This window comes from Mirounga leonina, unplaced genomic scaffold (genome assembly GCF_011800145.1).
Source record: "Mirounga leonina isolate KUSES-001 unplaced genomic scaffold, KU_Mleo_1.0 Mir_115, whole genome shotgun sequence".
Classification (NCBI taxonomy): Eukaryota; Metazoa; Chordata; class Mammalia; order Carnivora; family Phocidae; genus Mirounga; species Mirounga leonina.
The window spans coordinates 2615186-2632640 of record NW_023270268.1 but is presented as its reverse complement, the minus strand read 5'-3'; the positions used below and the strand labels follow the sequence as shown (position 1 = coordinate 2632640).

At 38.4% G+C, this 17455-nt stretch overlaps 1 protein-coding gene across 2 annotated transcripts in view; it reads right to left on the bottom strand.

Moving 5' to 3' along the window:
• PDCD6IP (programmed cell death 6 interacting protein) overlaps positions 1–17455 on the bottom strand; it is a 93207-nt gene that overhangs the window by 38338 nt on the left and 37414 nt on the right. For both annotated transcript variants that reach the window (XM_034991692.1, XM_034991701.1), the window contains exons 8-10: positions 16317–16539; positions 15162–15285; positions 12919–13096 (exon numbers count right to left, since the gene is read on the bottom strand). In XM_034991692.1, coding sequence (XP_034847583.1) covers positions 12919–13096; positions 15162–15285; positions 16317–16539 — 525 coding nt within the window. The remainder of the gene's footprint in view (positions 1–12918; positions 13097–15161; positions 15286–16316; positions 16540–17455) is intronic.

The window sequence follows — 17455 nt, the reverse complement described above, 5'->3', positions numbered from 1 at the left end:
CTCCTTCTGACCCTCCTCCCTCTCATGCTCTCTGTCGCTCATTCTCTCTCTCGCAAATAAATAAAAAATTTAAAAAAAAAAAAAAAGAGACATGGAAAATAAAGTTAGGGGCGCCTGGGTGGCTCAGTCGGTTAAGAATCCAACTCTTGATTTCAGCTCAGGTCATGGTCTCAGGGTCCCGGGATCCAGCCCCGTTTCGGACTCTGTGCTCAGAGGGGAGTATGTTTCTCCCTCTGCCCCTCCCCACTCTCTCTCTCTCAAATAAATAAGATCTTTAAAAAAAAAGAAAAAGAAAAAAGAAAAAGGAAAGAAAGTTAAGAAGAGTCAACTTAAATATAATCAGCAACCCAGAAAGAGTTACTTAATGACAATAGGGAAAAAGAAATATTCCAGAAAATGAAAACTAAGAATTTTCCAGGATGGATGAAAGATAACAATTCCTCAACATCACTGGCTCCAATAAAGTATCAGTATCAAGCAATTTAAATTAAAGAAAATCCATACCCAGACACAACATAATAAACATTAAAGAAGAAAATTAAGAGTAAACAACTTCCATGCGAGTTTAGAAAAAAGAAAGAAAGAGAGGAACTACTAAATACAGCCAGGAAAAAGTGGAGATGGGGTGGGGCAGAAAAAAGAGAAGGAAATATAAGGAAAGAAAAGGAGACAAGTAGAAATGACAAAATATAGTAGAAAATGAATAATATGAATAATCAGTTAATATAAATGGACTTAACCCTCCACAGACACAGATAAAGGATGTCAAACAAAATTAAGAAGAAAACTTTTGCTACATGCTATTTACAAAAGACACAGCCATAACGGTACATAAGTTGAAAGTCAAAAACATTACAAGAAAACTACGGACCAAATATATAAATACACATGCAAAATGCTCAAGAAACTACTACCAAAACAAATCTAGCAACAAATTAAAAGGATTATAAACCAGGGCACCTGGGCTGCTCAGTCAGTGAAGCATCCAACTCTTGATTTCAGCTCAGGTCATGATCTCAGGGTCATGAGATCGAGGCCCAGCATCAGGCTCTGCACTGGGCATGGAGCCTGCCTAAGATTCTCTCTCTCTCCCTTACCTCCTGCCCCTCCGCACCCCACTTGCACATGCAAGCGCTCTCTTAAAAAAAAAAAAAAGGATTATATATCATGACCAAGTAGAATATAAGAATGCAAGGATGGTTCACATCTAAAAACCAATTAATGTATTATTCCGTATTAGCAAAAGGAAGGAAAAAAATATAAGACCATGTCAAGATGCAGAAAAAATATTTGACAAAATCCAATGCCCTTTTATGATTTAAAAAAAAAAGAAACTCAACAAACTAGGAATAGAAAAGAACTTCCTCAACCTCATAAAGGACATCAATGAAAAACCCACAGCTACCATCACACAGCTAAAGTCAGGAAGCCTTTCCCTAAGATCAGGGATAAGAGAAGAACATCTGCTCTCACCACTTCTATTCAACCCTGTACTGGCCAGGGCAATTAAGCTAGAAAAAGAAATAAAAAGGCATCCAAAAGGGAAGAAGTAAAACTATCTCCACTTGCAGATTACATGACCTTATATAAAGAAAATCCTAAGGAATTCACAAAATAACCATTAGAGATAATAAATTTAGTAAAGTTACAGAATACAAAATCAACATACAAAATCTATACTCTATACTCTAGCAACAAACATTGCAAAAAGGAAATTAAGACAATTCCATCTATAATAGCATCAAAAAGAATAAAATATTTAGGAATAAATTTAACCAAGGAGATGCAAGACTTGTACATTAAAAGCTAAAAAACACTGGGAGGGGCACAACGGCAGAGGAGTAGGAGACCTAAATTTCGTCTGGTCCCAGGAATTCAGCTATAGGTATCAAACCATTCTGAACACCTACAAACTCAACAGGAAATCGAAGGAAAGAAGAGCAGCAACTCTACGAACAGAAAAGCAACCACTTTCTGGAAGGTAGGACGAGCAGAGAAGTGAATCTGAGGCGACATTCAGGAAGACAGACAGCTGGGGAGGGAGCCTCCGTCAGCCGCTACTGGCAAGTAATAGAGCAGGGGAGCACAAAATCGGAACTTTTAGAAGTCAGCTCCACTGAGTGACGTCGCTCCAGTGGCCAAGCAAGGGGTGGAACCCTCGCTAGGACAGTGTGGTCTCAGGACCCTCGGGGTCACAGAAAGACCGGGGGTGCCTGAGTGTGGCAGAGCTCCCAGGGATCGGAGCGGGGAAGCCGGCTGCAGAGACAGAACCGAGGAGTGGGCTCTCAGATCGGGGTTGCCATAAACCATGATCCAAGACACAGTCGGGCCACTGCTCCTCCAGCAGGGACCCAACAAGCGGCAGATCCGGGGAGACTCCCCTTCCTCCCCAAGGAGGAGCGGCGCGGGAGCGCACCACAGGACTCTACTGGGTTTGGAGACTCCACACAGGGTCGTGTGCTAGAGACAGAAATGCTCAGTCACAGGCCGGGTGAGCACGGAGTGCAGCTGGAGACTGGGGAGATGGGAGTGATTGACTGCTCTTCTCTGGGGGCTCACTGAGGAGTGGGGCCCCGAGTTCTCGGCTCCTCCGGGGCAGAGATTGGGAGGCCTCTATTTCACTCTCGTCCTCCAAAGCTGTACGGAAAGCTTGCAGAGAACAAAAGCTCCCGGGAGCAAACCTGAGCAGATTACTTAGCCTGGACCCAGCAAGGGCAGGGCAATTCCACCTCCGGCAAAGACATTTGGGAATCGCTGCGACAGGCCTCTCCCCCAGATCAGCTAGAACAGCCAGCCAAGACCAAGTTTACCAATCAGTGAGAATGGGAGAACACCAGCACTAGGGGAATACAGCACACAGAATTCATAGCTTTTTTCCCCATGATTCTTTAGTCTTTCAAAGTTAATTTTTTTAATTTTCTTAATTTTTTTTCTATTTTTTTAATTTTTCTTTTTCCCATTTTTAACCATCTTATCAATTCCTTTCTTTTTAATTTTTTTATATTTTCATTTTTAGAGTCATAGTCTATCCCTTCACTGTAGTTAACCTTATTTTTTGTATATATATATATAAGTTGTTCTCTCTTTAAAATTTTGGGATACAGTTTCTCCTAACAGACCAAAATATACCTTAAATCTCTAGTGTAAGGCTTTGTTCTAGTCTCCTGCCTGATCACATTCTCTCCCCTTTATTTTTGTTTTTTTAAAATTTTTCTTCTTTCTTTATTCAACCAACTTATCAATTCCTTTTATAAAATCTTTTATAATTTCCATCTCTACAGTCATATTCCATCCCTTCATCGTATTTACCCTTATTTTTGTACATATATAAGTTTTTCTTTCCTTAAAATTTTGGGAGGCAGTTTCTTCTAAAAGACTAAAATACACCCAATATCTAGTGTGTGGTGGCACAGATCTATTCACCAGCCTGATCATATTCTTTTTTTTTCCCTTTCTCCCCCCCCGCCCCCCCGGTTTTGGGTCTCTTCTGATTTGTTTAGTGTATATTTTTCTGGGGTCGTTGTTACCCTCTTAGCATTTTGTTCTCTCATTCATCTATTCTCCTCTGGACAAAATGACAAGACTGAAAAACTGACCTCAAAAAAAAGAACAAGAGGCAGTACCGACTGCCAGGGACCTTATCAATATGGACATTAGTAAGATGTTGGAACTAGAGTTCAGAATGATGATTATAAAGATACTAGCTGGGCTTGAAAAAAGCATGGAAGATACTAGGGATACCCTTTCTGGAGAAATAAAAGAACTAAAATCTAACCAAGTTGAAATCAAAAAGGCTATTGAGGTGCAATCAAAAATGGAGGCTCTAACTGCTAGGATAAATGGTGCAGAAGAGAGCATTAGTGATATAGAAGAACAAATGATGGAGAATAAAGAAGCTGAGAAAAGAGAGATAACTGGATCACGAGGGCAGAATTCCAGAGGTAAGTGATACCATAAGACGAAACAGTATTAGAATAATTGAGATCCCAGAAGAAGAAAGAGAGGGGCAGAAGGTATATTGGAGCAAATTATAGTGGAGAACTTCCCTAATTTGGGGAAGGAAACAGGCATCAAAATCTAGGAGGCACAGAGAACCCCCCCCTCAAAATCAGTACAAATAGGTCAACACCCCGACATCTAATAGTAAAACTTACAAGTCTCAGAGACAAAGAGAAAATCCCGAAAGCAGCTCAGGACAAGAGGTCTATAACCTACAACAGTAGAAACATGAGATTGGCAGCAGACCTATGCAGAGAGACCTGGCAGGCCAGAAAGGACTGGCAGGATATATTCAGAGCACTAAATGAGAAAAATATGCAGCCAAGAATACTCTATCCAGCTAGGCTGTCATTGAAAATAGAAGGAGAGTTAAAAAGCTTCTAGGACAAACAGAAACTAAAGGAATTTGCAAACACAAAACCAGCCCTACAAGAAATATTGAAAGGGGTCCTCTAAGCAAAGAGAGAGCCTAAAAGTAACATAGACCAGAAAGGAACACAGACCATATACAGTAACAGTCACCTTACAGGCAATACAATGGCACTAAATTCCTATCTTTCAATAGTTACCCTCAATGTAATGGGCTAAATGCCCCAATCAAAAGACACGGGGTATCCGACTGGCTAAAAAAACAAGACCCATCGATATGCTGTCTGCAAGAGACTCATTGTAGACCCAAAGACACCCCCAGATTGAAAGTGAGGGGGTGGAAGATGATTTACCATGCTAATGGACACCAAAAGAAAGCTGGGGTGGCAATCCTTATATCAGACAAATTAGATTTTAAACCAAAGACTATAATAAGAAAAGAGGAAGGGCACTATATCCTACTTAAAGGGTCTATCCAACAAGAAGATCTAACAATTGTAAATATCTATGCCCCTAACATGGGAGCAGCCAGTCATATAAGCCAATTACTAACAAAATCAAAGAAACACATTGACAACAATACAATAATAGTAGGGGACTTTAACACTCCCTTCATGGAAACGGACAGATCATCTAAGCAAAAGATCAACAAGGAAATAAAGGCTTTAAATGACACACTGGACCAGATGGGACTTCACAGATATATGCAGAACATTCCATCCCAAAGCAACAGAATACACATTCTTCTCTAGTGCCCATGGAACATTCTCCAGAATAGATCACATCCTAGGTCACAAATCAGGTCTCAACCGGTACCAAAAGACTGGGATCATTCCCTGCATATTTTTGGACCACAATGCTTTGAAACTAGAACTCAATCACAAGAGGAAAGTCGGAAAGAATTACGTGGAGGCTGAAGAGCATCCTACTAAAGAATGAATGGGTCAACCAGGAAATTAAAGAAGAATTTAAAAAATTCATGGAAACCAATGAAAATGAAAACACAACTGTTCAAAATCTTTGGGATGCAGCAAAGGCAGTCCTAAGAAGAAAGTATATAGCAATACAAGCCTTTCTCAAGACAAAAGAAAGGTCTCAAATACACAACCTAACCCTACACCTAAAGGAGCTGGAGAAAGAACAGCAAATAAAGCCTAAGCCCAGCAGGAGAAGAGAAATAATAAAGAGCAGAGCACAAATCAATGAAATAGATACCAAAAGAACAGTAGAACAGATCAACGAAACTAGAAGCTGGTTCTTTGAAAGAATTTATAAGATTGATAAACCCCTGGCCAGACTTAGCAAAAAGAAAAGAGAAACCACCCAAATAAATAAAATCATGCATGAAAGAGGAGGGATCACAACCAACACCAAAGAAATATAAACAACTATAAGAACATATCATGAGCAACTATATGCCAACAAATTAGACAATCTGGAAGAAATGGATGCATTCCTAGAGACCTATAAACTACCAAAACTGAACCAGGAAGAAACAGAAAACCTGAACAGACCCATAACCAGTAAGGAAATGGAAGCAGTCATCAAAAATCTCCCAACAAACAAGAGCCCAGGGCCAGATGGCTTCCCAGGGGAATTCTACCAAACATTTAAAGAAGAATTAATACCTATGCTTCTGAAACTGTTCCAAAAAATAGAAATGGAAGGAAAACTTCCAAACTCATTTTATGAGGCCAGCATTACCTTGATCCCAAAACCAAAGACCCCATCAAAAAGGAGAACTACAGACCAATATCCCTGAAGAACATGGGTGCAAAAATTCTCACCAAAATACTAGCCAATAGGATTCAACAGTACATTAAAAGTATTATTCATCACGACCAAGTGCACAATTTATTCCTGGGCTGCGAGGTTGGTTCAACATCCGCAAATCAATCAATGTGATACAATACATTAATAAAAGAAAGAACAAGAACCATATGATCCTCTCAATAGACGCAGAAAAAGCATTTGACAAAGTACAGCATCCTTTCTTGATTAAAACTCTTCATAGTGTAGGGATAGAGGGTACATACCTCAATATCATAAAAGCCATCTATGAAAAACCCACAGCGAGTATCATTCTCAATGGGTAAAAACTGAGAGCTTTTCCCCTAAGGTCAGGAACATGGCAGGGATGTCCACTATCACTACCGCTATTCCACATAGTACTAGAAGTCCTAGCCACAGCAATCAGACAACAAAAAGAAATAAAAGGCATCCAAATCGGCAGAGAAGAAGTCAAACCCTCACTCTTTGCAGATGATATGATACTTTATGTGGAAAACCCAAAAGACTCCACCCCAAAACTGCTAGAACTCATACAGGAATTCAGTCAAGTGGCAGGATATAAAATCAATCCACAGAAGTCAGTGGCATTTCTATACACCAACAAGACAGAAGAAAGAGATATTAAGGAGTCGATCCCATTTACAATTGCACCCAAAACCGTAAGATACCTCGGAATAAATCTAACCAAAGAGGCAAAGGATCTGTACTCAGAAAACTATAGAATACTCATGAAAGAAATTGAGGAAGACACAAAGAAATGGAAAAACGTTCCATGCTCATGGATTGGAAGAACAAATATTGTGAAGATGTCAGTGCTGCCTAGAGCAATCTACACATTCAATGTAATCCCCATCAAAATACCATCCACTTTTTTCAAAGAAATGGAACAAATAATCCTAAAATTTGTATGGAACCAGAAAAGACCCCGAATAGCCAGAGGAATGTTGAAAAAGAAAAGCAAAGCTGGTGGCATCACAATTCCAGACTTCCAGCTCTATTACAAAGCTGTCATCATCAAGACAGTATGGTACTGGCACAACAACAGACACATAGATCAATGGAACAGAATAGGGAGCCCAGAAATGGACCCTCAACTCTATGGTCAACTAATCTTCGTCAAAGCAGGAAAGAATGTCCAATGGAGAAAAGACAGTCTCTTCAACAAATGGTGTTGGGAAAATTGGACAGCCACATGCAGAAGAATGAAACTGGACCATTTCCTTACACCACACACAAAAATAGACTCAAAATGAATGAAAGACCTAAATGTGAGACAGGAATCCATCAAAATCCTAGAGAACACGGGCAGCAACCTCTTCAACCTCAGCCACAGCAACTTCTTCCTAGAAACATCGCCAAAGGCAAGGGAAGCAAGGGCAAAAATGAACTACTGGAACTTCATCAAGATAAAAAGCTTTTGCACAGCAAAGGAAACAGTCAACAAAACCAAAAGACAACCGACAGGATGGGAGAAGATATTTGCAAATGACATGTCAGATAAAGGGCTAGTATCCAAAATCTAAAAAGAACTTAAAAACTCAACACCCGAAGAACAAATAATCCAGTCAAGAAACGGGCAGAAGACATGAACAGACATTTCTGCAAAGACATCCAAATGGCCAACAGACACATGAAAAAGTGCTCCACATCGCTCGGCATCAGGGAAATCCAAATCAAAACCTCAGTGAGATACCACTTCACACCAGTCAGAATGGCTAAAATTAATAAGTCAGGAAAGGACAGATGTTGGTGAGGATGCAGAGAAAGGGGAACCCTTCTACACTGTTGGTAGGAATGCAAGCTGGTGCAGCCACTCTAGAAAACAGTATGGAGGTTCCTCAAAAACTCGAAAATAGAGCTCCCCTACAACCCAGCAATTGCACTACTGGGTATTTACCACAAAGATACAAATTTAGTGATCCAAAGGGGTACATGCACCCCAATGTTTATAGCAGCAATGTCCACAATAACCAAACTATGGAAAGAGCCAAGAAGTCCATTAACAGATGAATGGATAAAGATGTGGTATATATATACAAGGGAATATTAAGCAGCCATAAAAAAAAAAAGAAATCTTGCCATTTGCAACAACATGGATGGAACCAGAGCGTATTATGCTAAGCAAAATAAGTCAATCAGAGAAAAACAATTATCATGATCTCACTGATATGAGGAATTTGAGAAACAAGACAGAGGATCATAGGGGAAGGGAGGAAAAAATGAAACAAGATGAAACCAGAGAGGGAGACAAACCATAAGACACTCTTAATCTCAGGAAACAATCTGAGGGTTGCTGGAGCGGTGGGGGGTGGGAGGGATGGGGTGGCTGGGTGATGGACACTGGGGAGAGTATGTGCTATGGTGAACACTGTGAATTGTGTAAGACTGATGAATCACAGACCTGTACCTCTGAAACAAATAATACATTATATGTTTTTAAAAAAAAAAGTAGGAAGGGAAAAATGAAGGGGGGGGAAATCGGAGGGAGAGAAGAACCATGAGAGACTATGGATTCTGAGAAACAAACTGTGGGTTTTAGAGGGGAGAGGGGGTGGGAGGATGGGTTAGCCCCGTGATGGGTATTAAGGAGGGCACGTATTGTATGGAGCACTGGGTGTTATATGCAAACAATGAATCATGGAACACTACATCAAAAACTAATGAGGTAATGGTGACTTAAAATAAAATTTAAAAAAAAAAAAAAAGCTACAAAACACTGATGAAAGGAATTAAAGAAGACCTAACTAAATGGAAAGACATTCTGTCCATATTCATGGATTGGAAGATTTAATATTGTAAAGATTGGCAATACTCCCCAGGTTGGTCTAAACTTTCAGTCCAATCACTATCAAACTATTAACTTTAGGATTTTTTATATATAAAGGTTACATCAAAAGCACAATGAGATACCACTTCATACCCACAAGGATGGCTATAATTAAAAAACAGAACCATTAGGGGCGCCTGGGTGGCTCAGTCGGTTAAGTGTCTGCCTTCAGCTCAGGTCATGATCCCAGGGTCCTGGGAGGGAGCCCCGCATCAGGCTCCCTGCTCAGTGGGGAGCCTGTTTCTCCCTCTCCCTCTGCCTGCTGCTCCCCCTGCTTGTGCGCTCTCTTTCTCTGACAAATAAATAAAATTAAAAAAAAAAAAGAACAATTTAAGGGTCAGAAAGGATATAAAGAAACTGGAACCTTTACACACTGCTGCTAAGAATGTAAAATGGTGCCACTGCTCTGGAAAACAGTTTGGTAGTTCCTCAAATAGTTGAACATTAAATTCCTGTATGACTCAAAGACTCCACTCATCTGTATATACGCAAGAGAATTTAAAACAGGTGCTTAATAAAAAAAAAAAACTTGTTCACAAATAGCATTATTAATAACCAAAAAAAGCAAAACATCCCAATATCTATTACTGATGAATATATAAACAAAATGTGATACCTCCACACAATGAAGTGTTAGCCGCAAGAAGAAATGAAGTGCTGGTGCTACAACATGGAGGAACCTGGAAACATTATTCTAAGTGACAGAAGGTGAGAGTGCACATACTGTTTATGATTCCATTTATATGAAATGTCCAAAATAAGCAAATCCACAGAGACAGAATCAGAGTAGTGGCTGAGCAGGGCCAAGGGGGAATGAATACTGACTGCTAATGAGAATGGAGTTTCCTTGGGGGTGATGGAAAGACTCTGAAATTAGACAGTGTTGGTGACTGCACAACACTGCAAACATACTAAGAGCCACTGTCGTGTATACTGTAAAGAGGTTAAAATGATGAATTTTATGTTATGCAAATTTTACCTCAAAAACAAACAGACATGCAGTTGTGAAATAAAAATACAGGGGATTTTTTAAAACAATTAGGTATGTTGAAAACAAGAGGTATCAATAAAATAAAAAACAGAACAACTCTATAGGGTGGCTGAAAAGCACAAAAAGCACACTAACTAACCAATTACTGAGCTGGACGGCCGGCCTGAGGCAGTCTCCCAGAAAGAATGAGAGCACAAAGAGAAAAGGCAGAAGAAATGTTGAATGATATGAAAATTGATCATCATCAAAAGAACCACCAACCATCTGACAGAAATTCATTAGGAGAGGGTAGAGAAAAAGAAGTAACTAAAGAAACAGAATCCACGGGCAGGGATCAAAAGTTAAAGGACCTGACAGGTCCCTAGCAAAGATAAATTTATTATTTAAAAAATAAATAGTGGATACTTCAAAATTTCTGAAAATCAAGCCTAATTTCTAAAAGCTACCAGAGAGAAATGAACACTCAAAAAGAGAACCAGCTTCACAACCTTACTTCTCTCAACTCACAACTTACTTAAAATGAGACTCTCCAAGTACAGTTGACAGAGTAATAGTGACTACTTCAAAAGGCTGGTAGAAACATCAAAGAAGATAAGCAAAAGTACCTCATATTAAGATAGGCAGACAACAGACATATACCATACACACTAATAATGCCAATTTTTAATTATAAGATAAACTTTTTACACATTAATATTTCTAATGAAGATGCTCCTCACAACTGATATATAGTATTTCAATAGGCAATGTTCTTTTTCCATAAAACTTGTTTCAAAATCAAATATGGGGCACCTGGGTGGCTCAGTTGGTTAAGCGACTGCCTTCGGCTCAGGTCATGATCCTGGAGTCCCGGGATCAAGTCCCCCATCAGGCTCCCTGCTCGGCGGGGAGTCTGCTTCTCCCTCTGACCCTCCTCCCTCTCATGCTCTCTTTCTCTCATTCTCTCTCTCTCTCAAATAAATAAATAAAAATCTTTAAAAAAAAAACAAAATCAAATATGCATCTTCTAATCAATTACATCTTAAAATCAAGGAAATATAGTAATATTTAAATAACTACTACTAGCAGGCACATACTTGATCTCGCTTCACAGCTATCTTATGTGATAAATACTATTATCCCGTTTTTTTCAGTAAGTAAACTGAAACATGAAGATGTTACGTAATCTGCCCAGGGCCACAGCTAAGAAAACTGGGGATCGAGTTCAAATATAACTCCAATATTCAATAATGGCTCATTATTGTGACTGCTATCTGACTTGCTACACATACTGCATTTTCCAGGGTTTGTCTTCTCCCTATCAAGACAATTACTTCTTGCTGCTATCACGTACATGTGATCTTAAACAACACTCTCCACTTTTTTCTCCCTTTGTCTATCTACTATTCTAACATCCTTTCAAGTGCAACACCAGATAACAAGCTTGCTTGACCCAATAATCAACAAATTTTAAAGGACTATAAAGCATTCTCTTGAATAAAGTCTATGACCTTAAGAGCAGTGTCTGTCAAATACTAATGGGCACACAAATCACCCTGGGATCTTGTTAAATGCAACTCCTGATTCAGAAGGTCTGAGATGGGGTCTGAGATTCTGCTTGTCTAGCAAGCTCAGCACAGCAAGGCTTTGGTACTGATATAAAACATCAATTCTATTTGCTTTCAATTTTCTGATTATTGACGACATCTACATAGATGAGGTTGGTAACACTGATGGTGTACTTAATGTAGAACCCCTCATGAATCAGATTCCCCAGGCCAATACTGCAGTAAGTTTTCATTTAAGTTTCCTGACCTTTTTCAATAGCCAATATGCCACCACCACCATCACCGTATCATTTAGTATAATCGCAATGATCCTTTTAAAGGGTGATCCTTTAAAAAAAAAAAACCCAAGAGGTAAATATTCTCATCCCCAAGGTTCACACTGTCTTAAATACAGATGACCCTTGAATAATACAGGTCTGAACTTTGTAGGTCCACCTACAAGTGGATTTTTTTATAGTACAGTATTATAAATCTATGAATTTTATGATTTTCTTTGATTTTAGTAACATTTCCTTTTCCTAGCTTACTTTACTCTAAGAATACAGTATATAATAACATACAAAATATGTGTTAAATCAACTGTTTATGTGACCAGTGAGGTTTCCAAAGTCAACAGTAGGCTATGAGTAGCTATGTTTGGGGGAATCAAAAGTTATACTCAGCTTTCTGACTGCACAGAGTACTTAAGTACTCTACCCCTGTCCCAAAGTACTTGGAAATGATGTAAATATAATATCCCCTGAAAATTAACTGAAAAATTAAAATATCATAGATTAAAGCACTGACAACAGAAGTTACCTAAAAGACATGACTCCTAAACTGGCAAAAGTCAATATAACCATTTTGAATATATTTATCATTAAAGGAAGAAATGAATTAATGAGGGGAAAGAGGTGAAGGCACAATAAAAAATAACACTGTCAAACAGTTGACTTTAGCCAAAAAACTTTAGTGTTCCATTCCTATTGATAAAATGCCCTCTCTACTAGAAGATGGAAGCAGTGGGCTTATAAAATATTTGATGGCCTAACTTCCTTAGTCTGATTCCACATTTACCAAGAAATCCAATCTTTCATAGAAAAGAAATCATTAGTTATGAAGGCTCTGAACAGTTTGTATGACAGTAATTTCTCATGGTATATCAATAGTACATCATGGTCACATGAGTTTCATTAATGTGCATTTATATACCCTTAAGACATGTATGAACCTATTATCATTCAATCAGAATTCCTCTTGAAGCTGAAAGGCAGCTCTGGGCCACATTAAGTTCATCAGGATGGTGAGTATTACCCTACAAAACCCAACAGAAGAAAGCATCCAGTCCTAATCTCTGCTGGACACCAAGGGGTAAAACAGTTTTTACTTGAAAAAACAAATCTCTTAACACATACCTCATCTAGGATTTCTCTATTTCTCTGTAGCAGTTCAGGTAGCTCTTTGATCAACTGATCAACAGTCTGGATGCCTCCCTGTTCAATCACAGACGTGGACTTAGTCAATATAGACTGAGGTACAGTATCTCCAGATATATCTTCAATTGCTGCTGGAAGATTAAGGGAAGCTAACACCCTGAAAAAATGAGATACTGTGTCATCTAGAGGTCTAAGTCATCTTTAAAACATTAATCTCCTATATATCCTAATCAATAGTTAGCACCCCAAAAAAGTGATTACCCTCACCAATGGAAAAACAGAACAAAGATAAAGGGGGAAAAAAAAGAAACAAAACAAAACAATAAAAAAAAAAAAACCCAGAAAATCAGTGATTGATAAAATTAAAACAAAACTATTAAAAAATTAAGTTCACAGTTCAGAATTGAAAACCAAAAAAGTGAGGCGTCTGGGTGGCTCAATCATTATGCGTCTGCCTTCAGCTCAGGTCATGATCCCAGGGTCCCGGGATCGAGCCCCATGTCAGGCTCCCTGCTCGCCGGGAAGCCTGCTTCTCCCTCTCCCACTCCCCCTGCTTGTGTTCCCTTTCTCGCTGTGTCTCTCTCTGTCAAATGAATAAATAAAATCTTTAAAAAAAAAAAAAAAAGTAAGAAATATACATTAAAGAATACTAGCTACCTTGGGCTCACAGCTCAAACTTAACTTCTCTCAGTCTAAGTAATTAAAAGTCAAAATTCAGGGGTGAATTGTGGGTGGCTCAGTCAGTTAAGTGTCTGCCTTGCATCAGGCTCCTTGCTCAGCAGGGAGCCTGCTTCTCCCTCTGCAGCCCCCCCACCCCACTCTTGCTTGCTCTCTTTCTCTCTCCCTGCTGAGCAATAAATAAATAAAATCTTAAAAAAAAAAAAAAGAAAAATCTCAATGACATATATCTAACAAAGGACTTGCTCTAAAATACATAAAGAACACGAAAAACTCAATTTAAAAAAATGAGCAAAAAATTTCAACGGACACTTCACATAGGATATATAAATGGCTAATAAGCACATGAAGAGTTACTCAACACCAGTAGTAATCACAGGAATGCAAATTAAGCCACAATGTGATACTGCTACACACACACTAAAATGAATAAAAGCGAAAAGACTGACAATACTAAGTGCTGCTGAGGGTACAGAGTCCCCAAAAAGCATGGGTGGGAATATGAACTGGAATAACCACTTTGGAAAACAATCTGGCTATTCTGCATGAAGTTAAGCATACACCAACCACACAACTCAGCAATTCTAAGCCTAGCTTTTACCCAGGAGAAATAAAACATGTCCACACAAAGATTTGTGCATCATGCTCAGAGCAACTGAAATGTCCACCAACAATGGGCTAACAAACTGCTATTTAACCATAAAATGAAATACTGCTCAGTAATAAAGAGGATCAAACTGATACAAAATAGATGAATCTCAAAAACATGCTAAGTGAAAGCAGTCCAACGCATTTTGACTATATACGGTGCTGTATGTACTGTGCTGCGTACTACATATACTGTAGCAATACTACAATGTACTGTATACAGTAATGTACATATAATGTAATACACATGCTATAATAATTACATTTATATCGAACTGTATAAAAAGTAAAACCAACCTAGAGTGACAGGGAGCAGACAACAGTGGCTAAGGGCCAGGGAAGAAGGACTAAAGTGAAAGAGGCATCAATTTTTTAGGGAGATGGAAATGTTCTCTATCTTGATCATGGTGGTGGTGGTTACATGGGTATGAACATTTATCAGAAAGAACTGAACTATACACTTAAAATAGGTGTATTCTGTTGCATTTTATTGAAAATTATACTTAAGATATTTTAAAAACCAACGAATTATTTTTTTAGCCTTAATCCACCAGAAACAAAAATTGGTTCAGAATACTGAATATACCATGTATCTTACAAGTTCATTTCTACTTCTCGTTTCCCTCAAATAAATATCCCCGAAAATGCAAATTAGTAGTCAAAAATTCTCACTTTGTTTCAGTAATCAAACTTATCCCAAATACATTTGCTAGGGCTTAATAAATATAATATCCACAAGAAGTACGTATGTGTGTGTATTTGCTATTTCACATATTCTTGACATTCAGCTCCGACTCAGAAAACTAAAGTGTTCATAAACTATTTAGTTATAGAACAATCAAACAGAAAACATTAGAACTTTAAAGATACATTTATGAAAGTTAAGCTCTACCTACCCATTTGCCAAAGTGGTGGCTTCTCTCATTTGAGCAATTGATCTGTTAACCAAGTCGGCTTTCCTCTGATTATAGGCGGCCAATGACTGCTGCACTGACACAGGAACCATGTTCTCAAACAAATCTAACATGAGGCATAAAAATTGACAAAATTTCAAGACAAAACTCCATCTGTAGAGTGAATGCTCATATTCCCTTTCCAATATTCACATAAAAAGTCTACAAATATTTAAAAATCAAAACCAAATCACTATTAAAAGTACAATAATGAAGAGAATTTTTACATCATTATATTCAAGGACAATGACAATGAAAGCTTTCTTTTTCTTTGAACTTAATTTTCTTAACTTTTTAAGATGTGTTTGTCATTAACATAAAAAGATCTTTGGTAAAGAAGACTTAGGCATAAGAAAATACACTGTTCATTTGTTCATTAAACTGATTAAGCCTAGAGTGCCATGGTTTGATTTCTAGTTCCTTCCACCACTTTCTAGCTCTGCAACATTGGGCAAATTACTTAAGCACTCTGTGCATCAATAACCTCATCAGTCAAATGGGGATAATAATAGTACCTATCTCATGGGACTACTGTAAGAATATGGATTCTGAGCTACTGCCTGTACTTAAAAGAGTCCCTGGCACGTGGTAAATACATCTTGTTTGCTAAATAGAAACATGTAAGATAATCACCCTTTCCCAATAAATCAGAGTATTATTCTTGGGATCTCAGCTAGAGACTACTATACATTGACTATATCTACAATATCCAAGGATAACGTTTATCTCATACAACCGTAACTCCGTAAGTTTATATGTTTAAAGTCATATTTATGAATGTTCATTTTTAATGGCAGAATCTTAAATAATATAACAAATGTGAACAAAATGACAAATGCTTAAAGTCTATCATTACTCAAACACAGTTTCAAATTCTCTGACTCTGCTGTATGCATATACTTTATTACCATTTACTTTCCATCTTGAAATTTCACTATAGATAAAACACTTCATATTTATTCATATTCATTAACATGAATTCAAATCATATTCAAAGCATACAACCGCAGTTATATGATTTTAGCTACAAAAAAAAAAAACAGATTAAACTGGGGAAAAGATGAGTAAGATTAAAGTGTATCTGAATACTTGACATACCAGTGAATTTCTGGCTGATGGGTACACTGACTGGGGTAGATTTCACAAGTGTGGCTTTGCCAATAGGGTCTAGATCTTTAAGGTCTGGAACTCGATCATGATAAATGAAGTCATTATCCTTCCTTGCTGCAGTAAGGGCACGGCCGATTTTGTCAGAAAAATCTTTCACATTGACATATTCATCATAGCGAGATGCCACTGTTTTAATCAATTCTGCTGCATGCTAAAGAGAAAATGTTAAAAAAAAATTTTTTTTTCTTTTTCTCAACCAAGGACCTAAGCATTGGTTTTTCAAAACAATCTTTGAGGACTTGCATTTCCAGGATTGTGGTCAACAGAATAACCTAGAAATTATCCCATCACAAAATACCAAAATATCAAAAATAAAGAATAAACCTAGCAGGCATCCCTCTAAACACGTAAGTGAATTACCAAGAAAGTTAAAGAAATCCATGGGCCAGTAAGTATAAACTGACACTGAGGGAGGCTGGCTGTCAAATATTTCTGTAACTCAAAGGACTAGCAATTAAAACACATTAAAAGTGGAGTGCCTGGGGGCACCTGGGTGGCTCAGTTGTTAAGCGTCTGCCTTTGGCTCAGGTAATGCATGATCCCAGGGTCCTGGGATCGAGCCCCACATCGGGCTCCCTGCTCCATGGGAAGCCTGCTTCTCCCACTCCCCCTGCCTGTGTTCCCTCTCTGGATATGTCTGTCTCTGTCAAATAAATAAAAAAAATCTTTAAAAAAAATTAAAAAATTTAAATAAAAGTGCCTGGGTGGCCCAATAAGTTAAGCATCCGAATCCTGTTTTCAGCTCAGGTGGTGATCTCACAGTGGTGGGATTGAGCCCCGCATCAGGCTCCACGCGCAGCAGGAAATACTGCTTCTCACCCTCTCTTCCTCTCCCTCCCCTTCTGCCCCTCTCCCAGCTTGTGCATGCACTATTTCTCTCTCTCTTTCTCAATAAATAAATCACACACACACACACACACACACACACAACGAAGCATGTTATCTCAGCATCAATAGGAATATTTTTTTTTAAAAAGGTCTACCCTCACAATTCATAAGATGAGCATATGCCTCACATAAATTTAAAGCTCTCGGGGCGCCTGGGTGGCTCAGTCGTTAAGCGTCTG